Raw genomic sequence first — 25,872 nt, forward strand, 5'->3', positions numbered from 1 at the left:
GGTGGTCCTCATCCGTGTGGCTCTCGCGTTATTTTGCACTGAGAGCATTCAGGATTCCATGGGGTTTCCACTCCTTCGAAGCGATTCCATTGGACAATAGAGGTTCTGGGACGACGGGAACCACTTGGTTGGCTGGGAGATTTGTAGCGTACCCTCCGTTGTAAGCAAAGACCCGGATATTGTTGACAAAACGTTCGTTGTCACGTTATTTACGTTGTAATTATTGCTCTGTGGGATTCATGGTAACTGGAAAGGTAATTCAGAGCTGTACCGTAACGTCTGTCCAACACACAAGATTTCACTTTGCACGATTGTGTATGTTGTATGGTGTATGACTGACTGTGAGCACGTTTTCGGTTGTAGATAGAGCACCTGTTGTTTCCCCACGTTTTCACTTTTCGTCGTTGCCGTTAGCTGACTTCCATGGCAAAATCCTAACAGTGTATACCAAACTGTCGAGGTAAAGTAACGAGTCAAATTTCTCAACCATACGAACATTTAATGAGCCACGAATGTCAAAACGAGGACACCTACAAAGGTTTAGCAATGAATGAGATTTCGTCTTGCGAAGCTCGTATGGATCGAGAGCTAGAAATGCTCCGAAAAATGAGATTGGCCATGACAGCAACGCTGGCCATGTTTGAGGCTGCGCGGGATGATTTGGCTGAACTTGGGGATCGAATGGATCGCCTTCGAATTGCAAGTCAAGCTTGCCGGAAATCAATTCTTGAGGAGAGGGATGAGAGACACGAGCAGGCAAGATGACGTATACAGAGTCGACAAGCGGCTCATACTCACTGTCAGACAAAGCGTATTAGATCCAGGTTTGGAATCCTGCATAAGCCTATCTATGGAATACTGTTTTGGGCAATTTTCCAATAGTGAACGGTCTGTCGCCTGTCTGTTTCGTGGTGACTCACTTCTTTCTCGAGGGCTCTTCCGGCATATAAACTGTAAATTGAATTGGGATACTGTGGTCACGATTATGTCGAAAACTCTTCATGATTAAGGGGAAGCCACTTGAAACCAGCGAAATCAATCATACAGTTGTATAGGCATCTCAAGTAGAAAGGTTCATGTAGACAGCCTACAATGACATGGAAAACCTGGCGTCCAATAGGATTCGCCTGCGGTCAAGAATACTTCCAGATAAACTGAAAAAAGCCGCAATAATACGGGGTTTGAATCATTGATCTAACTGTTGTAATTTTTCATCCAAAACTTGAATTCGTTTCTCAGCTCTGGACTTAAGTTTGTCAACCCGCTTCAGAAGGGCTTTCTCTACAGCATCACGTTGCGGCAACGCTGGTGAGTTGATCTCCCTTTGCTTTGCTCTTTCTATCAAGTCTGTATCGTCTTGTTCGTTGTACAAGGGATCTGCGTACTTTGCAAACGCTCCGAAAAGGATTGGAGTCAAGACAATTGAGTTCCAGATGTCGGAGCCAAGATCCAAACCCTTGTTTCGGTCAATTACCTCAGGACTGCTTGCGTAAAATGATGGATCAGGTGCAGCAAGATCATCTGATTTGGTACAATTCCAAAGTTTTGCTTCGTATTCGTCCACCAAAATGGCATTCATAGTCATATCTGCTTTTTTCATGTTAACTTGGAACGAAATCATCGACTCCGGTAATTTCACACCAAACATCTCTCTCTTGATGTCCTCATCCTCGTCCTCTTTTAGGACGTCAGTCCCATTCTTTTTCATTTTTTCCGCCTCGACTTCTTCCAAGACTGAATCCCACGTTTCACTTGCAAGTTGTGATGCAAAGACACCGATGAGAACGCTAAAACCAAGAGCTGCCAATAGCAAGGTATCCTGCCATCCATTTTGATCTGCCGTGCCGTCAACAAGCGACTTCCCAAAATACCCAAGGTAGCTATCAAGCAAGTAAGGCTTGAGACTTCCGATGAAGATTCCTCCGCAAAAGTCGAGCAAAGGGACGTTTGTGATGGAGTAGATGTAGTTGTACGCACCGATAGGAATTGGAAGCAATGGTGCCAATCTCAAAGTCAAAATCGCTTTAAAACCTTCTTTAGCTACGACTTTTTCAATTCCACGTAAACTTGGGTATTCGTCAAGCAATCCCAAGCCTTTCTTGCGTAAAGGAGTGTCCAGTTTTGCCAGCCCAAACGCCACGGTAGAGCCGAAGGTTGCCGCTGCGGCTGACACAACAGCACCTTGTAACACCCCTCCAAAAAGAATTCCTGATGACAATGCCAACGCCACGCCCGCAGCATCAAAACACAAAACTTTGACCGCAGTCCAGCTCGCCGTAAACAGTAAAAGCTTGGTGACTGGGTCCATGTTGTCGGCAGTGTTGAGAACAATGTCTAGATTTGCCTTAAGTTCTGGATTTTCAGTCACGAAATCCAACCCCAGAGTTGATACAAGAGCGGCACGACCACCTATGCGCAACGCGATGGCGCCGGCGGCAATTACAAAGGCCGTGAGTGTCAAAGCCACCTTTCCGTCAGATTTCAAGGGTTTACCGTCGTCGCCCAACTCGGGCACCCACCCTTGTTGGAGACGGAAAATACGCACTTGATCGGCCGACTTGAGTGTTTGTCGAATTTGATTTCTTCGAGATTTCCAAACTTGCAATCTTACAGATTCCTCTTTCATCAACTCATCTTGATTGCCTGCCTTTATTTTAGGGACTGCTCGTGAGAAAATACCCCGCTTCACAGTCAATCGAATTGAAACTGATGTCTGAATTGTCAAAGGCGCGTTAAAAGCTGATGCTGATAGAATTTGAAGCGCAGTGCCTAAGAAGAAAGTGTACAAGCTTGGTCGATACCGCATTGTTTCAAGAAAAGAAAGGGTCTTGTTCTGTACACCGTAGCACAAATGCGTTTCGCATGAAGGTCCATGAAGCTGACCGCCAACTTTGCCTTGTCGTGTTCTTCCAGTTCATGTATCATGTATGTTAGAGTCGGATTTCGAAAACGACTCTATTTAGAGTCGGATTTTGAAATCCGACTCTAAATCGAAATCCGACTCTAAATTAGGGACGTTTTCAAAATCCGACTCTAAATCGAAATCCGACTTACATGAACACTGAAAATCCTTACCACGCGGACGACTTCGTTTGTTTTCTTGCTGGGTGATTTGGGTGGCGGGTTCTGCGGATACATACCGGTAGGTGGCATGGTGACTCGACCGCGCTGATCCGTTAGGTCGCCCACAACCAGTTGCTGTGACATTATCGTTGATTGCCTATCAGTCTTTTGTACGTAAGAATATGGGCCGGGCCGGCTAGGAGACGGATCGCGCTTTGCTGCTTCCTAATTGGTCAATGGCGTCATCGGTGGGTTGAGACGAAGTGGACCCATGAAGGAGATGACTCGAAAATCCTGTTTTTAAAAGTGGAGCAACTGGTACAATGTTGTCCCAGTTGCTGTTTTCTTCGCGTTTAGATGCTTGCGAAGCTCGAAATGTCAAATTTTTCAAGAACGAAGCGTTTTCAGCCTCTCTATTGTCTTCTGCCCGTTGCCCTTCAATTGGATCGATAACTGCCTGCTCTTCGGAAAATGCTTCACTACGTTTGCTGCCGTTGCGCTTCCAACGAGGAAGTACGTGGCGGAACAGTGACAAGGACGCGTTCTCCCAATCGGCCTCGTCCAATGTAGAGCCACCTACGTTTTTTTTTGTTCGGGACGACTTGCTTTCGATGGGCAAACTGGAGCCGGTAATGTGACAAAATCTCAACAGACATAAGAGAAAAGCTCTTCTTCTGCTACAGCAAGTCTGAGGAGGATACAGGCTGTGTGAATGAGCAGTCAATTCATGCTCCAGCTTGTGTATTTTGCGTGGCGGTATCAAAATATAGAAAGACCTACAAGCAACCAAGATGGAGTCGACATGGAGCAGAAATGAATATGATCAGAGAAAGGAAAACGGATCTATAAAGTGTAGATTAGTCTGATGAAAACCTTGTGAATGCAACTGTAAGTTTCTCTCCAAAATTAGAGTCGTATTTGAAATCCGACTCTAAATTTAGAGTCGTTTTCGAAATCCGACTCTAAATTAGAGTCGTTTTCAAAATCCGACTCTAAATCAGAGTCGTTTTCGAAATCCGACTCTAAATCAGAGTCGTTTTCAAAATCCGACTCTAAATTAGAGTCGTTTTCAAAATCCGACTCTAAATCAGAGTCGTTTTCAAAATCCGACTCTAAATTTAGAGTCGTTTTAGAAATCCGACTCTAATTTTTTTCGCAAAAATAACCGTAACGGGCAACCAGAACGCCAGCTCGGTCGCTGACATTTTACATGTTTAACGAAAACACTGAAAATGACCAAAAGTTTTTTACTAGGGACTGACATTTTGCTTTTGCGGCACGCCCCAGTGAGCTTCTCTCGTCGTCATCGTCGCTAGTTTCATCATCAGGTGCATGTACTCTAGGAGTCTGGCCCTCGCATACGTCAGTTGATGTGATATTTTACAGTGAGTAAAATCCTGGAATCGCCTTCCGCTTGTTCTTTCAACGTTCCACCTTCTGTCTAACTGTAGAACCATGTTGCGCTCACAGGCGCGAAAAGCTTTGGCAGCGTAAGCCATTGCACACAACTTTTTTTTATTCGCCCTCGGATTCCAGTGCCCTTATTGCTGATCCTTTGGTTCGACGACATGAAGCTCTCCATTATTGCTCTCATTACCAGTTTAGGATGTGCTTCCGCCTTTCAGCCAGCTACTTTTGTCCGTCCGAAAACGACGGCCTTGAGCATGGGATTTGATCTCTCCGGCAACAGCTGGAAGCCGGACAGTGAGAAAATGGGCAGTACTGATACTGGAGATTACTTTCCAGAAGGCTACAACAAGGATGAAGAGGTAGCATTCTCTTCGGGAATGATGGGAAGTCAGGCGATGTTGAACAGCGAACACGATGGGCCACAATTGCCTGGTTTGGAAAACGTGGGAGCGGACGCCATCATGATGGGAGGAATTGAGCAAAGCTCCGAGATTCCCGCAGGCATGGAATTCATTCCTTCTTCTGTTCCGGACGGCGAATACCTCATAAATGTTGCGGCGAGCTCGTCTGGAAGCGAAATGGCTGTCAGTGTTAAATCCCCATGCATGACGTTTGAAGACTTCTTCGCCGCCTTCAGTACGGATTCCCACCCTTCTTTTTCGGTGACTCCGCAGGCGGGGAGGATGGATCGCCGCAGTGGCGAGCCGACCGAGTTTAAAGTCAAGTGCGAGCCCAACGGAGCTTCGGGGGATCTCACGGGCCGCTTGGTCATCAATCTTCCAGAGGACAACTCCAAGCTTACCTACACATTTGTAGCCAAATCTTTCTAATGTTTGTCAGCTATTGAACAGGCTTTCGAAAATGTCAAGTTAGACTATAGTTAACAGAGCGTATTGGTAGATGAATCAAGCATATTGATTGCAAAACAGGAGCAAGCCGCAGTCAACAACTGTTCCAGCACCCTTTTTGGGTAGATCAAACAATTTTCTATTGTTTTGAGGGTTGACAATTACGACAGCCACAACAGCGGTGGAATTATTCAACCCCGAGACCCTTTCCACTGCGAATTTGGGCCCACCTTTGCGAATTTAAGGCGATTGGCTTGTTGGCGAAAGCGTTAGTCATTGTGTCCCTGTGTTCTTCTCCCCACGATTGGAGAATTTCGTGTTTGTTCTCGGGCCGGATACGAAGATCCTTGTAGTAGCCTAGGTTCCGAAACCCCACGCCAACCATGAATGTCAGGGCTGATCCCATGATAATCAGGATGGGGTATGTGGACGGATCGCTGAGATAGTCCTTCTTGAAATTTGCCTTGTAAATATTCTGTAGTTGATGAACACAGCCGGATGTCGATTAGAATCAATGGCGAGATTGTTATGAGTTGGTGCAACATTTTGCATGGAGTTAGACGTACCGGGACGAAAGGTTTCGTGGGAGCTGCAGTTGAAGCGAGACGACGGCTGGCTGCGATGGCGCTGCGTTGGAGAGATGATCGAAGGGCGTTCATTGTGCTGTTTGCGGGGGCGGGGGGAATTGGTATCTCACGAGAGGGTCCTGTAAGGATTTGTGTGCTTGAGAGGGAACAAAAGATAGCGCTGGTGTGATCTGCAAGTGTTCGCATTGACGCTATTGGTATCATCGCCTAGAGAAGCATCCCCACTTTTGCGTCAAGGTTGATTCGTGTTCGCATTTGTGTTCGTTTGGCTTTCCATATTCCGAACCGACCGAGCACGGAGCCCTCCATAGGGTTTATCGTGAAACGCCAAAATGTGAATCTTTCATGTCTGGTATAACTTGTCTGCCTGGGTGTGATTCGCTCCTCTTAAGAAGATTACCCAACCCACCTTTTAACTACAAATTCAAACTGGTTACATATTTTCAAGTCTAACTTACATTACAATATGGTTAGATACTATATGAATAATGTAACATGAATTTGACCTTCCAGTTATACATAGGCTGATCTTGCCGGAACACTACGTCCCACCTAAAATCATCTGGTGAAACATGCAATCAACACACCGCTTTCCCTAGGACGGGTACACAAGAAAAAGTGGGTAATGGTTTGATACCGTCGACGCCTCTCGTCAACGAGAACGGTTCACTACGGCGGCATCGGGTGGAACAGTGCCAACACAGCCGACGAGCTGTGGTTGGTGGCGGCCTCGTCATAGACGGTAAAAACCGGCTCCATCCGTGCGCGGCACCGACGAAATATTTGGCACACTAGCGGTAAGTGTCGCCTCTACTCGCCAGCGCCGCGAAGCGATCTGCATAGGTGGCGGCGGCCGGAAGCGTCATGCCCACACCCACACAAATCCCGCTCTACCTATTTTGCCCGTGATCTCTGCGCCTGTATTGAGATACTTCGAGAGTGTTGCGACATCGGCCGCCGCTTTGGCGTAATCGGTCATGGTGTGGCCATTCGCGGTCCCAAAGACCATATCGTCACTACTGAAATGGTCTGCGGATACCAGCGGTCCATAGACTCCAAAGCGATAGAGTAGCTGAGGCCGGCAAGACCATATAGCCAGCCTTGACGAGACGCTCGGACGTCTGAACTATTACCAGTCACATTCCTCCAGCATCCATGTCGAACAACACGGCCCGACCGCATCAGGAGTCAATACATAGGTAGGGAAAATGCCGTCGTCTGTAGTGATAGTGATTTGTTGTTGGGGTATTGCGGGATCCTCCGCAGGCGAATAAAAGTGAGTTCGCGATGCCGCAGCGTGGTCGTCCCGGGAATCACCACATCCTAAGTAGCGATTCCGATAAAGTGCCGAACGCTCCGAGTGTGGTACCAGAAGAATGGGAACAACACGTTCGAGTCAGCAGTAACTGTAAATGGACTCTGCTTGGGAGATCTCGAAAACCATACCCCGTGATCGGACGGACAAAGTAGCCGTTGGAAGTCACAACATTCTAGCCGATGTACAACGTAACAGTAAGGTAACGCGGACACCATGCCCAGTCGTCGGTGGAATTCTCAGTCACGGAACCTTTTTACCGTTTCTCACTATCAGTCGCGCAAGACGTTCGCCTTTTTCCCACACCGAACAATCCCAACGGAAAAAATAAAAGGTACCACCACCCGCTTCGAGGGTGAGTCTACTGAAACAGTAGACGTCCAATTTTCGAGCTTTGTTCCGCAAAAGGTAAGAAGAGCCGACACGACATCACCAGTTCGTAATTGTTCGACTACTCAGACCAAGGACTTCCGAAAAAAGGAGGAGGACCTTCACAACAAAGCGCTCGGAAGAAGGATCGAGTTTTTCAGTCTTGGAAAGTTTGGGACGTGTCGACCGTTTTGTTTTCTGTTTCTATTCTTCTCACGCTCGCTCGTTTTGTTTGGTTCAAGGTATCGTCGTTTGCAAAACCTTTTTCCTTTCCACAATGAAACGGGTTTTTGGAAAAAAGAAGGCCGAGGCTCCGGCGCCGTCGCTCGACGAAACATCCTCGGGGCTCAATAGCCGGATTGAATCGATGGACCAGAAGATTGAAGGCCTCGAAAGTGAGCTACGTGGTTTCAAGGACAAGATTAAAAAGACGAAAAGCCCGGCCGCCAAGAAACAGCTGCAAAAACGTGCCTTGGAGATTCTCAAACGTAAACGCATGTACGAACAGCAACGCGATACCGTCTCGGGTCAACAATTCAATATCGATCAAACGTCGTTTGGATTGGAATCTGCAAAAGCCAGCGTCAGTACTGTCGCGGCTATGAAAGCTGCCAATAAGGAGCTCAAAAAGACTATACGGAAAGATTTGGATATTGATGATGTCGATGATCTTGCGGACGATATGGCGGAGCTCATGGAGGATTTCAACGAAATTAATGAAGCATTGGGACGCAACTTTGCGACTCCCGACGACTTGGACGAGGCCGACCTAGACGCCGAGCTCGAAATGCTGGGAGACGAACTTGAAGAGGAGTTTGAGGCAGAGACGGCGGATGCTGCACCTAGTTATCTCTTGCCATCGACTCCGCTGGACACTCCTGGCGAGAAAACCGGAAGTTCCGCTGACGACTATGGTCTTCCTACAGCACCAATTGGTAATCAGTAGCTGTGTTTTGACTATAGAATGCTGGAAAAAGCAGTTTTTTTTAATAGGATTATATGTAGGTCTGATCATCTTATTCAAGACTAGTAGCTGTAAGGAGCGTGTTGCCAATACTTTTGTAGTGGAATACAGTAAGGATATTGGTCCGCAGAGCTGTACCGCACTGACGTGAATGTGAGAGAACATAGAATGCCTTGTCGGAAAGGTTTTAGCCAACGGTAAGTCATATATTGCTTTTTGGCAGATTCGTTAGGTGATGCGGAAGAGGTGATGTCAAATTTTTGGTTGCTTGCATTATGTCGGCACTCATGAATATCGTGTTCGAGTCAAAACAGTCCTTCAGCAGTGAAAGAGAAGATCCTACTTCGTTGTGGGTAAAGCACATGACCTCAAGGACCACCCCGAGGACACGGATTGGGTTGCCACGGTCGCGCTTTTAGTGTCGGTTTTGTTTGGTTGCTCTGACAAGATTTTGAAAGAAGTCTTCTAGATGAAGGTGAAGCTGGCAAAGTGAGACGCCAGGACACGCTAAAATTTATGGTATTGTGGTTTTGTCCTGCAGAGCAATGAACCTGAAGGGACCTTGGGGTAGGGCTATCCGACCTATGGGTAAAGAAAGATACAGGAACCTCAAAACATCGCAATTAACGCAGGCATTGTCCAATGGCCACATGTTTAGACCAGCTTAGCCTGAGAAGCTAGGTCTCTTCACGGGACATAAAGATGATGCGCTTGGTAATATTTCAGACTATATGGTGCAGCCTATAGAACGCAATGTTCCCTTTCGGATTGACTGATGTGTGACATTCGTCCCGATCGCTGCAAAAGCATTCAAGGGACGATGATTTACTTTTTTCATTGTTGAACACTAAATCAGCTCGTGAGCACACATAATCATTCTACTCGTAGCTTTCCAATCATACAACCAAATTACGGGAAACAACCCGACGACGTTCGTCCAAGACGTAGCCCGCTTCGGTAAAGGCTTCGCTTCGGCAGAACTCGGAAACGTCGTAGATCCGTCGCTCCCGCGCCCTGGCTTCCAGCTCGTCCAGCGGCACGTCTAGCGTTTCAAGATCGTCCTCGGTCTGATTGCGTTGTCGCAAACGGATGACCTGGTACATTTGTTCCTTGCGGAACATGTCCTGCAAAATGTGCAGGAGCAGGTAAGCCCGGTCTTCTCCGGACGTAATAAACTTGGCGAACGACCGTCGGAGCGCACGTTGGACGCTAAACTTTTGCGCCATGATAAAGCTCTCCAGCATCATGCGGATACTGGCGTCCATATCATCGTCCCGAACGTAGTCACGCAGGTGCATTTTGGCGTGAGCTTCTGACATGCGCATAATGGATTCCACGTGGCGCACCGCAATGGGCACGCCACCCGATGCGGCGGACTCTCGACGCAGCGCCACGTACAGCGACGACACTTTTTCCTGGTCCAGCGCGTTGCCACGCAGAATGGGCCGTACGTTGAAGCGGGCGTACTGAATATACTTGCGCAACAGATCTTGCCGAATGAGACCGGGGCGTTCCGCGTTGTTGTCGGCTAGGTCGCTTTCGTTCGGCACGTATTCCCGCGTGGGTACGGACCGCATGTGACTACTAGTGACGAACTGAGCGAGCCGTTCATCGGCGACCGGATCCACCACATCCTGCAATACACAAAGGCAGTCGAATCGCTGCAGAATCGGGTCCGTCAACTCCACGTTATCCGCTAAAGTATTGCTACTGTCGTAACGACCACCGATCGGGTTGGCCGCCGCAATGACGGAACACCGCGCCTGCAAACTGGTGACGATGCCGGCTTTAGAAATGGAGATACTCTGTTGTTCCATGGCTTCATGGATTGACGTGCGATCCTGTTCGTTCATTTTGTCGAATTCGTCAATGAGGCAGACGCCCTTGTCGGCGAGCACCAATGCCCCACCCTCGAGCGTCCATTCCCTCGTAATCGGATCCTTATGCACACTAGCGGTCAATCCCACGGCCGACGCACCCTTCCCGGTAGAGTAAACGGCCCGGGGTGCGGTCTGTTCGGCGTACTTGAGGAGCTGCGACTTGGCCGTCCCGGGGTCGCCCAACAAGAGCACGTTCACGTCGCCACGAATACGATGTTTGTCGTTGATGTTCTTGGCGACGCCACCGAACAAACTCATGGCGAGGGCCATTTTGCAATTGTCGTGGCCGTAGATACTCGGGGCGATGGACTGAACGATGCGGGCCCCAATGTTGGGATCCCGGGCGAGCTGCAGAATATCGCGAATGTCTTGTTCACTCAAATTGGAGGCGCTGGAGGCGTCTTCGCGTTTGAGAACGTGATTGGCGTGCAGAAAAGTTGAAAAGACGGGAAAACCGGATTTGAGCGTCAGTGAGGAGTCAAAGGTGTGTTCGTACACACCGGTGACTTCGATTTCTTCCCCGGGTCGAGCGACGTCAATAAGGTCATCGGCGACGAGGACTTCTTTGGTGCGGGGGACGCGGCCGGGTGGAACCGATCCGGGTGTCTCTTGTAGATTGACACGTTGGATGTTGCGGTAGGAGGACATGGTGGGGTGCAGACGAAAGGCGGAAACTTCGCACTGCACGCATTCGCTAGGGGTATGGACGTTGGCCAAGTTGGCTCCGACGCCTTCAGTACGGAAGGGCCCCTGAATGGCCTTGCAGGAAAGGCAGGTGTAGTAGGCCATTTGCAGTTGGGGATAGACGGAGGAGCGCCGGGTAACGACACCGTGCACCTTGACGAGACAATCTAGATGCGACCGCCGCAAATCCCGGAGACTATCCAGAATGGGCACCTCCGAAATACGCACGTGAATTTCGGACTTGATGGCGTTGTAGGAGGGGAAGAGCATGAGAGTGTGGCGGGTGGCAGCTTCGTTGAGTACGAGGAGCATGTCCTTGGGAGCATCCGCCAACCAGTACGCCAGAATGGGTTCGGCGTCCATGAGATGAATGTAGGAGACCTGTAATGTGGATTTGTTGGAGGCGCACATGGTACGGATCTTTTGTTCGTAGAGTCCGTTCCCGCGGCGGCGCCGGGATTCCGGAACGGCCGAGGGTCCCGTGTAGTGTCGCAGAAAGACCCGAAACTTGCGTTGTATTTCGCGGCGCGTCTGTTCTTGCGCAATCCACTCCCGCAGCGGCACGTCAAAGGCTTCTAGATTGACTTGATCGTCACGGTCCAAATCACCTTCCGTAATATCGTCGGCGTCGTCCGCCGCGGGTCCCCGAGTATCCGCGGCGTCGTCGTCGTCTTCGTCGCCCCGTCCGTCCTTGTGCAATTGACGACGATCAAAGGCTCCGCGACGGGCTTGTCGCGCTTCTTCGTCTTCGTCCGCCATATCGTCGAGTAGAGTGTAGAAGCCATCGTTCCTTCCGGCCTTGTCCCGATCCCGTCGGGCCAACTGTTGTTCCACCGCTCGACGGGCATCGACAGTAAGATTTTCGTAATCGCGATCGTCCAAACCTTCGGCTCCGTACGTATCCAAAGCTGGAATAGCTTGGTAATCACGTTCGGCGTGCTCCAACAAGTCTTCCCCGTCTTCTTCCTCTTCTTCGGCGGCGGCTTGTCCCGTCACGTAGTCTACGTCGTCGTCGTCATTCTCGGCGACGACGTCGTCCACACTACGCTCGTCAGGGTCGTCGAACGCACGGTACGTTTCGTCTTCGCCCGCAAGCGCCAAGGCCGACGAGGATTCCGCTGCGGCTCGTTGTTGTTGCGATTCGCGTTGACGACGTCGTTTGGCCGCCCGAGCGGCGAGTCGCGCGGCCCGCCCATGGGAGACGCGAGCTCCGGTGTCACGATCGTCGTCCGAATCGACGAGATCGTCGTCGTCGTCGTCCGGACGAACACGACGACGACGATCGGTAGAGTCGTTGCGATCTGTCATTGGCTAACGAGATGAGTGTGTGTGTTGTATGCCTATGGTTTCCGATACCGATACAGATATGACCGATAGTGTTACTGTTACGGATGCTTGCTAGTCTAGTCTAGTATTGTTATTGTTGTCGGTGGTGGTTGTGTGGGCAATGGGAACTAGAAACGCCGCAAGGTCTTACCACCAGGACGGGGACGGCCAATCATGCTCGTAAAATTTGGGCGCGTCACGCCGGGTCCACCCGAACGCGCCAGGGTGGATGCGGGACCGAACGAGTCCCAAGTGGTGCTACCCGGAGAAAGTCACAATGACCCGACCCGGAGAAAGGATTCCCTAGTCGTCGCGATCGAGACCCAGGCACAGTGGCGGGCGCGGTACGGGCTATCAAGAGTGGTGACTCCGGGATTGTATCCTACCTATCTATCTACTGTGTGTCTCAGGATCTAGTACCGAATTGAGCCGGACTACCCTGACTATTTATACCAACGCGACACGTTCCGTTGCCTTGTTTCGAGTCGTTAGTACCCTACCTCACGCGCATTCGTGTGTATATGTGTGTGTGTGTGTGTATGCACGCGCTCTCGCCACGGCAGGAGGACGATCCACGCGACGTTAGTACGGGAGGGTACGTTGCCGTTACCAATACTTCCGCTAGAGTTGGCAACGCAGGAATACGGTCCCTTTCGTACACAGGAACGCACACATACATACATACATACATACAATTACACCCGTTGTCCCTTGGGGGTTTCGAAAAACGAAAGCGTATCCGGCACTTTCGCCTCTCTCTATCCGAATACAAGAATTGTATTGTTTGTATCGTATCGTACTCGTCGCTTGTACTTCTGACTAGATAGACCTCGACAGTTACTTTGCCTTTCTGGTACAGCACTCTCGCGCTTGCACCCGTTCCATTCCTACTCACCATCACGGCTTCCAGTTCCCGGATCTCGCTACCCGTCCACGCGCACGTATACGTTCTCTCTCGGTCACAAAAGCATGTGGGCTTTGGTATGGTCGGTGACCGCACTCGTGTGGGTGTCGAGTCCGTGTACGGCCTTTTACGTGCCGGGCGTGCAGCCCTTGTCCTTCCAGGACGGTGACGAAGTCCCGCTCAAGGTCAACGCCTTGACGTCCACGCATACGCAAATGCCCCGCGATTACTACCGCTTGCCCTTTTGTCAACCGCCCGACGGCCCGCGCATGGCTAGCGAGAATTTGGGCGAATTCCTCACGGGCAACAAAATCCAAAACTCGCCCTACCGGATCTCCATGCGGACCGAAACGTACTGCCAGAAACTGTGTCAGATCACGTTGGAGAAAATCGACGCCGCGAAACTCCGACTCCACGTCAAGTACGGATACCACAACAATTGGATTATTGATAACCTCCCGTCCGCGGCATTGGGTGTTGGAGCAAAAGGAGAAACCAAGCGGCGTTACGCCGGTGGATTTCCCATTGGATTCCTCGCCAAGGATAACAAGTTGCCCTATATCTACAATCACGTCAATATACACATTGACTACCACAAGGAAGACGCGGAGGACGGCAACGGATACCGCGTCGTAGCCTTTGCCGTTGAGCCCCTCTCCGTCAAACACAAGTTCAAGGCGGGGTACGACTGGGACGGTATTTCTGCCGCCGGTCTCACCAAGCCCTTGGAAACCTGCGACGCGGACAAACACCTACGAGCCAAAGACATCAAGTCGGCGCAAATCGTCAAGCCGGGGGAAACCATTCTCTACACCTACGACGTTACCTGGAAGGAGTCGCCGGTGGAATGGACCTCCCGTTGGGACGTGTACTTGAGTGAGGATCATTTGGTACCGGCACAAGTACACTGGTATTCCATCACCAATTCCATCCTCGTCGTTATCTTCCTCTCGCTCTTGGTCGTTTCCATCCTCGTCCGGAATCTGAAGCGTGATATTGCAGCCTACAATGCCTTGGCGGCCCTCACGGATGAAGAAAAAGACGAAGACGTGGACGAAACCGGCTGGAAGTTGGTGCACGCCGACGTCTTTCGCCCACCCCAGAACCATCCCATGTTGTTTTGTGTATTCATAGGCTCAGGCGCGCAGCTCTGTCTCACAATTCTCTGTGCCATTTGTCTCGCGGCGGTGGGATTCTTGTCCCCAGCCCGTCGGGGCTCCCTCATGAACGCGTTTCTGATCTTTTACATGCTCGGTGGTATATTTGCCGGATACGTATCTTCCCGTCTCTACAAAGCCTTTCGGGGACGCCAGTGGCAGGTGTGCACCATTATGACGGCTTTGCTCTACCCCGGAATCGCCTTTGGGACCTTTGTCTTTTTCAATCTCATTCTCTGGGTCTTGCCGGACGCCGTGAGTGCGCCCTTTCTGGACGTCCTCATCGTCGCCACCATGTGGTGCTGTGTGAGTGTTCCCCTCGTTTTCGTCGGGGCCTACTTTGGATATAAGGAAGCAGCCATGGAATTCCCCACTGTCACCTCCACGATTTCACGGGCCATTCCTCCGGCTCCACCTCTCCTCCACCCCTACGTCGGCATGGCCCTGGCCGGCCTCATTCCGTTCGCCGCCGCTTACGTGGAACTCTTTTTCATCATGAACAGTTTGTGGATGGACCAATTCTATTACGTTTTCGGATTCACGCTGGCGGTCTACCTCATTCTTATTATAACCTGCGCCGAAGTCACCGTCTTGCTCGTCTACTACCAACTGTGTGCCGAAAATCACCGCTGGTGGTGGTACAGTTTCTTTTGCTCGGGCGGCACAGCAATCTACATGTTCATCTACAGCATTTTCTGGTTCCGCACGTTGGAAGCCTCGCGCATGGTCATGACCTACTTGCTCTACTTTGGTTACATGTTCCTCATGTGTTTTGGTATGATGTTGGTCTTTGGTATGATTGGCGCCATGACCACTTTGTGGTTTACGCGGAAAATCTTCGCCACTATCAAGGTGGACTAGAAAAACCCGCAGATCCGTGTACGGGTAGCACGTCCCTGATTGACTATGAGTAAGCGACTATCGGAAAGGAACTTGTCCGCTCACCCACTTTAAACAAAATTAGGTATTGCATTATTCGTAAGGGTACAACTACCCCTGATTGACTATGAGTAAGCGACTATCGAAAAGTAACTCGTCCGCACACACAAATCAAACAAAAGTAGGTATTGCACTATTCGTAAAAGTTTCGTGGACACCAACAAATGGTGGTCGTGTCGACTTTGTAAACAGATACTCCACTCTGCCCCGAATAATTGTCTTCTTTCCAAGTCGTCTCCGCGTTGCCGATAAGGTGTCTCCAAAAATCTATCTAGAATGGGCTTTCGTGCGTCATCCGGTTCCGGTCGTGCCAACGAGACTGGTGTGGCTGCTGGTATGATCGGGGTGCAAATTCGGGTACAATACCGTGTGGTTCCGCATATCTATAGAGCGGCGACTGCGGCATTGCGTAAGTTGGTGGAAAGGCAGGCGATTGGTACTGATGCTGATGTACCAACTGCGGTGGATGTGTCGGATAGTGTGGGAGCAGCGCCGATTGTTCCGTCGGTACGAATTCCGGTCGCTGAAATCTGTAGTGGTGCCCCTCGGCCGTATCCACGTGCATAGATCCGCGCTGACCAAACCAAAGATGCTGCATATCCTTATTGTGCCCCAGTGGCATGGATCCTATAGGATCCTGTTGTACGTGCTGTGGGAGTGGAGGAGCAACAAATGGCGGCGGCGGGGGTGGCTGGTAGGGCAGGTGAGACGCCTGCAAAAACTGCTGATTTTGCTTCACCAATCGTCGTTTTTGAATCATCGCGGCAATGATGCTTTTACTGTTCAGAACACCCTCATCGTTCAAGTCGAGGCGTTGGAAGGCGGCGAATGTCTGCTTTATGTCTCGATCAGAAACCTTACCTAGTCTCACAAGCATGGCGAGAGAAAACATTTCACGGGTGCACTCATCCAACCCATCGGGACGATTTGCCGATAAATGAAGGCGCTGGATGACCGGCCCGGTAGCCAATTCTCGTAGTGCTGCATCATCAAGTTGGTCTCCAAATTGTGTCAAAACTGCACGTTCTATCCGGCGTTTACGAAGCTCCAGCGGAATCATACTGATCAACGACATATTGTTCAGCAAGATTGTACCCGCCACGAGAATGTAAACGGTTGCAAACAGCTTCCCGCCTTTTGTAACGGGAACAATGTCACCTACGAGAAGATTAGAGGGTAAGCTTTTGTAGAAAGCATACGGCGCACTCGACTTTTTTGGTTCAGCACCCACCATATCCGACGGTTGTGAGAAAAACCGTTGTAAAATACCAGCTGTCTACGAGTGAAAAGCCCTCGATAAAGCGAAACCCGAGGCAGCCAACCCCTATGATGACCATTGAATTGACCAGCGCCTGCTTCAACGTCAGAAACACATACTTGGCCACTTGCAATTTGAACATTCCATCGTCTACAGCTTCGGAAGAACCTGACGAGGTATGAGTGGAGGCTGCGAAAGAGTCGTCGTCGTCGCTATCGCTCATGTCATCTTCTTTGGAACTATCCGATTCAGAAGTGAACCCGCGAGACCTTGTGTATGGTGGCTCCATACACCCGTTTGCATCAGTACCCAACGGCGGAGTCTCGAGCTGGGCACCTTCCTGAATAGTGGGGGGAGCTTGTCTGATCGATGGAATCATCATTACTCCTACATCTTCGCTAAATTTGCGTGTTCGTCCCATTCCAGCTGCTGCGCTGTACATTCTGGCATTTCCTGTTATGTCAAACGAATCGTGACGGGTATGCCTTTGTCGGCCAAGGATCCCTCTTGTGACTGGCGATCCTAAAAGATTTGTTGGGGGGGGGGGGGGGGGGATGAGGAAGATAGTGGAGAATAGCTGCGGAGCGCATGTTTCCTAGTTTCCTAGATGCTGCTCCTGCCTCGCTACCTTTTGAAACCTGCGACTCACCCAAAGACGCTATATTTTCAACCGTCGATGCACCTTGCGAAGAAGAAGTTGTAACCTCGACCCCTTTGTTGTGGAAAGGGGATGAGTGACTTTCAAACGAGCTTTGCCGCTGACCTGTGTGCGTTCGATGGCAGTGATGTGACGTATACACAGCACTGTGATCCTGGTTTTGAGCTTTGTCAAGTATACGCTCGGATGCACAACTTCGACGATTACTTCGCCTAGGAATAGCTGGTGTTGTGTCAGGCACCGTATGCTCTGGCGTATTGGACGTTGCATCCTGGAGAGTCTTTATACGGGCACAATTTGGACACGAACTCAGCTGATTTCTTTTGGCTTCCCGTGATGCACTATCATCTAGCATGCCAGCGATGTAAGATCCGAGCAATAATCCAATGCAGGCCACACCGAAGTAAATGAAGATAGAACAAATAATTTTGTTCACATCTGACGTGGGGACGAAATCTCCCAGTCCAGCGGTTGTGAGTGTAACAACTGCAAAATAAATGCAATCCAATGGTCGCCATCCCTCTTCCAAACCAAAGATGAAAAGCGACGAGATGACATAAATTGAAAAGTACAGAGCCAAATAGCCGGAGGGACCTTCAAGCTGTCGCGGTGCGTCGGAAACACTGAAGAACTCCCTTTGTCGTGTGCCACATATTGGACACAGATAAGTGGGATAGTTTTTAGCGTCAGTTTCCAGAACAATAGTCTGAGGTAAGAAGGTGGCGCGCGCGGCCTTGAGAGTTGAGGTCTTGCCCAAGTTGGCGAACGGCGAATGTGTATGGCTGTGTCGAACTACTTTTTGGTGAGCACCATGGAAATCGCGATCCTCGAAACGGTTTTCCATCTGTTCCAAGCTGTATAAACTGTATTCACCTGTTGATCCGTAGAGAAGCTGGTTTTCTTGAACCGTCAAAGGCCTTTCTTCGTCACTATAGCTAAATTCGGAATAGTCGCCAATATCTGCGGAGGCTCCTTCACTTTCCGAATCTTCGTTGGATTGAGTCTGTATAGTCTCTCGTTTGCAGCTTACATCAACGTGCAGCAAGCGGTTTGATTTATCGACACTCTCTCTTGGAGGAAATGATATTGTTTTTGTGTCCGATGTACCGGGTCTTCCCTGAGCCAAACTGCCCTTGTCCACCACGATTGCTTGCTTGGAATCGATTGGCGAGATAATTTTTTGTGCAGGATATTGATTGGTATCCCTGAACTCAAAAGGTTCTGATGGCTTTTCCACCTTCGTTCTTTGCAGTCGCCTTTCCATTGCGGCCTCCTCTCCGGCGGGCTGGAGCTCATTCCACCCTTCGGACCTCATTGGGCTTGCTTGCTTGCTCAGACAGGACAATTGATTGGCGAAAGGCGCACTTCCCGACATTTCGGCTTGAGATAGGGGAGGCTCGCTTACGCAGTTGTTGCTCGTTTCGGTGCATTGGTCCATGGCCATTGGTCCTCTGGATTGATTGCGCAGATCTAGGGCAAAACACTGGCTATGTTCATCGTCATCCTCGCGAATCGAATTGACGTCGCGTCCTTCCACGGCACGGCCGCTCATTCTGTCCAAAATCTGAGAGAACCCTCGTCCGAAGTAAACTAGATTTCTCAATGCAAGCTGCACCAGTACACCGAATCTATAGTTGAGATTTTTCGCTCACCGGCAGGGAGACGATTGGCTTTCGTTGAGACCAACAATTTCAATTCGATCAAAACTGTTGACGGTGATCAAAGCCGTTTCGCACGCCGGATGTTTGTCGTCAAGAGTCTCTTGTCTCAGTCTTTTGATGTCCAAAAGTTCACCCTTGAACAGAACAGCGACGTTCCTCGTACAATATTTTTGTCGTATACGACTTCCACATAACAGTTAGATCTGCTGTAGGCAAAAGCATGAATTCAAAGTCTTGGTGAAACATACTTATCACCTCGATATTCAAAGAGACCTGGTGTCATCAACTTGTCCGACCTTATCCTCAAACTTCGCCTTCGAGTCGTCGTTATGGACTGTGAGGCCACAACTACAGGTACAGCTCCGTGACAGGCTAACTGTAACCTGATTGGCAATATGATGCAAAACGCCTGCTCGCTATCAAACTTCTGATTCGAGAGCTGTTCTCGCAATAGACGGTAAGCGCTGATATTGGAGCTGACATGATTGACAAAGTGTGCCCGGCAATGATTCTTCCTCAAGTATCAAAATTCGCTTGGAATGGTAGCATCCTAATATTGTTGCCTCTGGCTGCGTTGGCTCAGGTCAAAGTGTTTCTGCTGGCAGGACAGTCAAATATGGTCGGTATGGCATCAGTACAGCATTTAGAGATACTGATAAACGATCATAACATTACCCATAACGATTTTCGGGAAGATCTTTGGAACGGGACTGGCTTTCGATCGCGTGACGATGTTTTTGTTAAATACAATGATCGCGTCGGGAAATTGGAGCCCGGATACGGAGCCTCTGTGAGCAAGTTTGGTCCTGAATTGGGATTTGGGTGGACAGTCGGGGACGCCTTCACAGATAATCCTGTCATCCTTATCAAGACAGCTTGGGGGGGGAAGAAATCTTGCTGTTGATTTTCGGCCCCCACTGTCGGGTGAAGGTCAATTCCCTGACGTCAAACCATCAAAGTATGGATGGGAATACCGACAGATGATTCATGCTATTTTGGATGGGCTTGAGGCTATCCAGGAAATTTATCCAGACTACTGTGAAGACCAAGGCTACCAACTTTGCGGTTTTGTGTGGTTTCAGGGATGGAATGACATGCTTTCATGGCCTTTTGTTAGAGAATATGGCTTCAACCTTGCGAATCTTATCCGGGACATACGCCGAGAAACGGACGAGCCGTCCCTTCCTTTCGTTGTCGGGGAATTAGGTATGCATGGAAACTTGACTGGCGATCACAGCACAGCAGCAACGCGCGTCAAAACGATTCGGGCCATGGAGCAAGGCGTCACTTTGCTGAGCGAATTTCAAAATAACACTATCTTTGTGAAAACGTCACCGTACGTTATCAACAACGGAACCAAATACAACAAAATATATCACTATAATGGACGCGCTGACACTTACTATCACATGGGAAAAGCTTTTGGAAGGGGGCTTTTGCAGATTCTAAACAATTCGGCTGCCACGCGACAAAGAGTTCGCAAAGCACGACCAAAAAACTGAAAAGGATGATAAGATTGACTCTGCGCTCGAAGAAGAGAGTGTGGAGAACATGGACCCTCTCCTGTTTTACTAACAAACGCTTAGCTTAATACATATGTCGTCGTAGCGCGTATCATGGGTCGACAAACTGTAAACAGCAAGGTGCAAATCAGTTAATGAAAGATGCAAGTATATTCATAATCCCAAACTCCGGGTGCTTTTTCTTTGTCACTTTGCCATGACCTTAAAAGCGTCATCGTGTCTCTAGAGCTAGAGAGGCGACTAACTATACACAGCAACAGTAGATGCTTTTTCGAACAAAGCCGAGCAAACATAGAATCAGCGAAAGCGTTGCGTTCAAAGACATTACTGACATTACCCACAGATAGCTGACTTTTCTCATAAACTCTGCTTTCCATGCCAGCATCGCATTTTCTCAAGATTTCCAGTCGAAAGTGTTTTGCACCCGCACAGCATCTTTGGCTCCGAGCTGTCAAAACTGAGGACCCCGGTCTATCATGCATGCCGCTGGGCGAGGGTCTATGGAGTATCCGAGTCGGAATGACTTCACATGGCCTTGATGAACTTGGAGATATAACCTCTGTAAACGTGGTGTCACGAAAGTCGACTGTTAAGTCTGGCCAGGACCTGCTCGAATTGGAATGGGAAGGATTTATACAAACCGAAGCCGATGAACTGTACCATACCGTTTGGGGGTCGATCGAGGGGAAGAAAATTGTTAAAGCTCCAGTCGGCGGGTCTCTAGTACAGATAGTAAACCTTTCCCTAGAAGGAGAAATAGACGAGGATACTGTTATCGCAGAATTATCCTGCAACGAGTCGGACCTTAAGCAAGCTTGTGCAAGCTGGCTTGACGATGAAGGCTACAATGCGTTGCTTGCAAAAGAAGTACCGGGTAGGTTTGGAAAGGAAACGTCAAGAAGTAGATGAAAGCCATTCCATCCGGTCAAGATTGATCTGTTCTCACGTTTTAATCAACCAATCAAATGTTCTATCAAATTTGAACATAGACTACTGGAGGCAAGCCTGTACAAAAATCCCAGGGTCATATTAGCGGGATGACGATCCACACTGCCAGAGCCAGTTAATTAGATGTTACAACTATTGCCGGGTCCACTCGTCTTTTGAAAGTCCATCAAAACGGGCCTCTTCAAAGAAAATGGGGGTCAAAGAGCAAACTCGTTCGCTTCAACCAAGATTTAACCTGGTTTTACAGCTTTCTAATTTTCTGCTACTATCTGCTTTTTTGTTAACTCTCGTCTTCTGGCATTGGAGCAATTAGGTTTTGCTCGAAACTGCCTTGCAGTAAGAAGGAAAAAGGGAAGCGGTACCGCATACAAGACAGGACTAAATTCCACCACAAAACGGCATTTTTGTACTCCTTTCCTCTCCATTCTGGATCAAGAAGATTGTTGATTCCCTCCACATCACTCATAACACTTCTTATTTCTTTCTGCAGAACCCAAGGGCTCAGACGCTCGCACATAAGAGGCGAACCTGGACCTCGTGACCCAAGAAAGTCGGGTGCTGTAGACTGAACACGGAAGTGTGGAACAAACCGTTGGGTGCAATTCGGACATGCCGTTGTGTAATCATTGCTATCGGTCGGCTTCCAGCCAAGAGCGACGGCATCATCCGAAAGTTCAAAGTTGCAACGTGGGCAAGTTTCGTCTTCCGTGTCAACAGAAATATCTGGGAATACGATCTCCAGCAGGTTTTCGCCCAAGGCAATTTGATTCTCAACTGTTTCGGTAACATAAAAATCCGTCCCCTTGTCCTCAGGCTTTTGGTTTGATTGTCCCTTAGTGTCTTGCTTTCTACTTTTCATGAGCCTATTGCGAAGCTTCTGGTATGAACTGAGGCTTTCATCAGGTTCCTCGTCTTCATCTTCTTCTAAATCCATTACACGGTTTACTAAGCGATCGAGAAACGATCGTTTTTGCAGTTTGTTCCAGTCCATTTCAACCGCCGTGCTATTGGCCCATTCTGGAAGATCTTCATCTTTTTCTCCGCTTTTCCATGCGCTCTCGGCAGAAAATGCTGATACCAAACAAGCATACACAGTTCCATCAGCTACAATACCGTCTTCGTGCATTTTGGCGAGCAAATCAGTGGCTCTCTTTGTATCCCCCACACGACCGCAAGCATCAATAAGGCTTTGATATGCTTCAGGGTCGGCCTTTAAAGCGCGCTTTTTCATCATTGTAAGCATCTCAAAAGCTAAACCTAATTGAGCTCTTCCTTTTGCTTTTGCTTCTTCTATTTCAAGGTCCGACAACTTATCTCGAAACCTTCTACGTGGCTGGACTTCAGAAGATTCTTCAGTGTCGGCATCGTCCTTGTCAAGAACCTCTGCGACTTCGCCATCTACCTCGCGCGTCGAATTCATCTTAGTGAGTAAATTCTCATCGATTGCACCGTCTGGGACTTCCAAATCTTTCGATTCTTCCATTTGCTTTTTGAGCAATGTCGTCTTGAGGAGCTCTGGATCAGCTTCTTCCTTTGTTTTTTCGAGCGCATGACCCAAACTTTCGTCTGAATCTTTGTTCACATTGAGTGTCTCCAGTGACTTGCCTTCCTCCAATATTTGCTCAGTAAGACTCTCTTTATAGGCAACGTCTCCAAAGCCGGATACTTCTGCAATGTCGTCGTCATCTTCAAACATATCCTCCATGTTTGGTCTGGACGCTTTCATGTTTGCCACGTCGTCTTTTTCTTTCGGGTCGTCGCCATCAGGGCTTTCGGAGTTCTCTATCTCGCTATATGAATATTCGTCTGCTACCGTGGTAGGGACGTACGTTGAAAGAATAGTCCGTTCCGGAGCATTGGGATCCTGTGCCATATCAACTAGCTCCTTGCCCACCAGAGCGGTGAAGGCCATAAAGAAAACAGTGAATGTTGCCACCTCTGGGGATGGAGGATCAATTGGATCCATTGTGGAATGTGCTCGTTGGATATGCTTCTGTGCATCCTTGGGCATTGCATTCCTGCGGCGAAATTGAGCAGCGTCCTTTCGCTGACGATCAAATTCCGCAATGACAGCTGCTGGAAGAGGGCGAGCCGTTCCAAATAATTCCGTTTGAAGTTCCGAAGGGAAAGTCTGGTACTTGTACTTGATTTGTGGAGTCTTGCTTTGTTTGGGAAGAAATGATTTTCGGGTGGATGATGTCCCACCCGATTGTGTACTGTTGTCGTCATCTTCTCCCACAATTGCAATGGCATAATCATTGTCAGACGACTGGACTGGTAACCCATCTCCTGTTGGTTCAGGGGGTACAATTGTTTTCAGCATTCGGTGTACTTTGGCACTCTGTAGCAAAGGGTTTTCGTTCAGTTTTGCCGCTACCAGGGCTGGTTTTGTTGATCTCTTGTTTCGTGGAGCTTTGCTCGCGGTCCCTCTGGATTTGAAATTGCTGGTAGCGTCGAATAGACGACCCCCGAAATCGACGTCGGCAAAAAGACCCGCGTTCTTCAAAAAACGATCGACAGCCATGTCGAAAAATGCAACATCCGGTTCACCACTACCATAAAGACGTTTTGTGATGAAATTGTCAAACATTTGCGTACCAATCATCTGTTCCAAAAATTCGCGCATATCATAGCGTTGTGATTCGATGAACTCCTTGGAGCGAAAACCCGCTCCTCCATAAGATCCTTCATTATGCTTTGACGGAAAGACCAAATACTTTCGAAAGTTGCGCAGGACATAGACGAAGGTATTGAGAAAAGCTTCCTGAACAGCATCCCATGAAGACTGCTTCCGAAGAGTCTGTTGATCCGTAACAGCCAACATAGCCATCGGATTCGCTATATCGCGATCTGATACTTCTAATCCAGAGGAATCGTTCCCGTTCAAGTGATTCTTGCGTGCTTCTTCAGGTGTAAACGCCAAATGAAAAGCCTCATCGAAAAGGCAAAGGCGAGATTCCCACATTGCTTCGGCCATCATCTTTGTATGGCTCGAGAGATGAGCTCCACTATTGGAAAAGTCGTCGTTTTTTGTTAAAGATCTTACTTCCCGAAAGATCATGCCAACATTTTCTTCCAACTGAGCCCGAAGTTCAGCTTCCTGAACGGGAGGAATCGGAGGTAATGGTGCCGTTTCTGGCCCCAACGTAACCGTATTCTTATCCAAATCAATCAACACGCATTCCGGGCTCAAATCGTACATGGCGTCTGCCAAATTCGCCTTGTTGATACCACACAAGAATGGCATGGGTGCCGATAACATCGGAATCAAAAAGCTTGGTAGGACAGGAATGTATGCATGCGACCAACGCATAGGAAAGAGTAGAGACAAAAAGATCTCACAGGCCGTAGTAAGAATCGAAATCTGGGTTGAAGTGATTAACACTTGCCTTTCCAGCACAAGGCAATGCCAGCCCAGAATAATATTGTCTATATCCAGGCACTCGAAAAGATTCGAGAACGGCAGCGATACCCAAGCGATCGGCAGGTTGTGTGGAGGCGACCACATACGAATAACGGACTCCATGATTGTGGTTTGCACCTCAAAGGATCCCGGCGGTGGGGCAGGGATCTCAGCGCAAAAGTTAGCAATGTAACGCTCAACGGGGAGAGCCATTTCTCCGCTTTTTGTCAGCCGATTCAACTGCGTCAAAAATTCACGAAAGGCTACCAAATATGGATAGGTAGATAAAATGACGAGGCATTTAGGTAAATGAACTTCGCGCTCCACTTCAATTCCGTCAGATTCTTCCATTATGAGACTGGAGGGTTCCCACAGCGTCAAACACGTGCCGTACATCTGTTTGCCGGAACCGCCGGTTGCCACGAAGTAGTGGACCTGAAGAAATATAGCAAGCAAAACGAAAGAAAGAGTGTGAAACGCTCCGCTTCATATGGAAACTCCAAAAAGCTAAGTACTTGGACATACCTTGGGCATATAGGGATTGGTTCGGAGCTGAACTCCTCCAGTCGGGTGACAAAAGAGGGTCAGATTGTCATGTAGAGGGTTGTCCACGTGATCTTTGACAGGGTAGCGCGCTGTTATCAGCGGCTTGAATTTATACGCAGCAAACTCGTCTTCTTCATCGAACGAATTCGAATCCGTTTGCTGTTCTGAGAGTGAGGCATCAACTTCCGATTGGGCACCGTTCTCGTTGTCTGTAGACAGCGCAGCGCTACTGACAACAACAAAGTACTCGACCAAGCGCCTCCCGCTGTCAGTCTGCTTCTCAATCGCCAGTTTAGCCGTCTTTTTCAATCCAGCTGTAGCGGATGAGCGTTCCTCCTTCTCAACCATTCTTCCGTTTTTATAAAGAAACGTGGGTAAAGACTTCTACGAGGAAACGCCAACAGAACGAACAAGACCCCCACAAATTTC

General features: G+C 49.0%; 10 protein-coding genes across 10 annotated transcripts; 5 read left to right on the forward strand and 5 right to left on the reverse strand.

Annotated features, from left to right (window-relative positions):
• Window positions 1-1,723: 1,723 nt before the first annotated feature.
• Window positions 1,724-3,719, reverse strand: PHATR_44014 (predicted protein; the record flags this gene model as incomplete). Its single annotated transcript, XM_002186364.1, has 4 exons — window positions 1,724-2,833; window positions 3,055-3,198; window positions 3,269-3,537; window positions 3,644-3,719. Coding segments are annotated over 4 exons (1,599 nt in total), but the record flags the coding sequence as incomplete, so codon positions are not given.
• Window positions 3,720-4,540: 821 nt separating this feature from the next.
• PHATR_44015 (predicted protein) lies at window positions 4,541-5,717 on the forward strand. Its single transcript, XM_002186077.1, has one exon. The coding sequence runs from the start codon at window positions 4,632-4,634 to the stop codon at window positions 5,301-5,303; it is 672 nt and encodes a 223-aa protein (XP_002186113.1). The 5' UTR covers window positions 4,541-4,631; the 3' UTR covers window positions 5,304-5,717.
• A 1,895-nt stretch (window positions 5,718-7,612) lies between these two features.
• PHATR_18620 (predicted protein) lies at window positions 7,613-8,580 on the forward strand. Its single transcript, XM_002186078.1, has 2 exons — window positions 7,613-7,631; window positions 7,835-8,580. Exon 2 carries the CDS (start codon window positions 7,870-7,872, stop codon window positions 8,536-8,538), a length of 669 nt encoding a protein of 222 aa, XP_002186114.1. The 5' UTR covers window positions 7,613-7,631; window positions 7,835-7,869; the 3' UTR covers window positions 8,539-8,580.
• Window positions 8,581-9,263: 683 nt separating this feature from the next.
• On the reverse strand, window positions 9,264-12,185 carry MCM2 (predicted protein). Its single transcript, XM_002186365.1, has one exon. It carries the CDS (start codon window positions 11,877-11,879, stop codon window positions 9,453-9,455), a length of 2,427 nt encoding a protein of 808 aa, XP_002186401.1. The 5' UTR covers window positions 11,880-12,185; the 3' UTR covers window positions 9,264-9,452.
• A 982-nt stretch (window positions 12,186-13,167) lies between these two features.
• Window positions 13,168-15,487, forward strand: PHATR_25752 (predicted protein). Its single transcript, XM_002186079.1, has one exon. The coding sequence runs from the start codon at window positions 13,416-13,418 to the stop codon at window positions 15,366-15,368; it is 1,953 nt and encodes a 650-aa protein (XP_002186115.1). The 5' UTR covers window positions 13,168-13,415; the 3' UTR covers window positions 15,369-15,487.
• A 230-nt stretch (window positions 15,488-15,717) lies between these two features.
• PHATR_33369 (predicted protein) lies at window positions 15,718-16,521 on the reverse strand (the record flags this gene model as incomplete). Its single annotated transcript, XM_002186366.1, has 1 exon — window positions 15,718-16,521. The coding sequence occupies one exon, from the start codon at window positions 16,519-16,521 to the stop codon at window positions 15,718-15,720; it is 804 nt and encodes a 267-aa protein (XP_002186402.1).
• A 145-nt stretch (window positions 16,522-16,666) lies between these two features.
• On the reverse strand, window positions 16,667-19,038 carry PHATR_44021 (predicted protein; the record flags this gene model as incomplete). The annotated part of the gene is made up of 2 exons (XM_002186367.1): window positions 17,343-19,038; window positions 16,667-17,281 (listed from the first exon to the last, which is right to left on the reverse strand). Exons 1-2 carry the CDS (start codon window positions 18,912-18,914, stop codon window positions 16,667-16,669), a joined length of 2,187 nt encoding a protein of 728 aa, XP_002186403.1. The 5' UTR covers window positions 18,915-19,038.
• Window positions 19,039-19,504: 466 nt separating this feature from the next.
• On the forward strand, window positions 19,505-20,525 carry PHATR_33371 (predicted protein; the record flags this gene model as incomplete). Its single annotated transcript, XM_002186080.1, is given in 2 exon segments — window positions 19,505-19,879; window positions 19,899-20,525. 2 exon segments carry the CDS (start codon window positions 19,505-19,507, stop codon window positions 20,523-20,525), a joined length of 1,002 nt encoding a protein of 333 aa, XP_002186116.1.
• Window positions 20,526-20,856: 331 nt separating this feature from the next.
• PHATR_44022 (predicted protein) lies at window positions 20,857-21,607 on the forward strand. Its single transcript, XM_002186081.1, has one exon. It carries the CDS (start codon window positions 20,922-20,924, stop codon window positions 21,453-21,455), a length of 534 nt encoding a protein of 177 aa, XP_002186117.1. The 5' UTR covers window positions 20,857-20,921; the 3' UTR covers window positions 21,456-21,607.
• A 34-nt stretch (window positions 21,608-21,641) lies between these two features.
• On the reverse strand, window positions 21,642-25,791 carry PHATR_44023 (predicted protein; the record flags this gene model as incomplete). Its single annotated transcript, XM_002186368.1, has 2 exons — window positions 21,642-25,332; window positions 25,423-25,791. The coding sequence occupies 2 exons, from the start codon at window positions 25,789-25,791 to the stop codon at window positions 21,775-21,777; spliced, it is 3,927 nt and encodes a 1,308-aa protein (XP_002186404.1). The 3' UTR covers window positions 21,642-21,774.
• Window positions 25,792-25,872: the final 81 nt, after the last annotated feature.

This window comes from Phaeodactylum tricornutum, chromosome 3, assembly GCF_000150955.2.
Source record: "Phaeodactylum tricornutum CCAP 1055/1 chromosome 3, complete sequence".
Taxonomy (NCBI): domain Eukaryota; phylum Bacillariophyta; class Bacillariophyceae; order Surirellales; family Neidiaceae; genus Phaeodactylum; species Phaeodactylum tricornutum.

Bases quoted from the DNA above. Each gene is read 5' to 3' on its own strand.
- PHATR_44015 (XM_002186077.1), top strand. From the start codon at position 4,632: ATGAAGCTCTCCATTATTGCTCTCATTACCAGTTTAGGATGTGCTTCC.
- PHATR_18620 (XM_002186078.1), top strand. From the start codon at position 7,870: ATGAAACGGGTTTTTGGAAAAAAGAAGGCCGAGGCTCCGGCGCCGTCG.
- MCM2 (XM_002186365.1), bottom strand. From the start codon at position 11,879: ATGGCGGACGAAGACGAAGAAGCGCGACAAGCCCGTCGCGGAGCCTTT.
- PHATR_25752 (XM_002186079.1), top strand. From the start codon at position 13,416: ATGTGGGCTTTGGTATGGTCGGTGACCGCACTCGTGTGGGTGTCGAGT.
- PHATR_44022 (XM_002186081.1), top strand. From the start codon at position 20,922: ATGCCAGCATCGCATTTTCTCAAGATTTCCAGTCGAAAGTGTTTTGCA.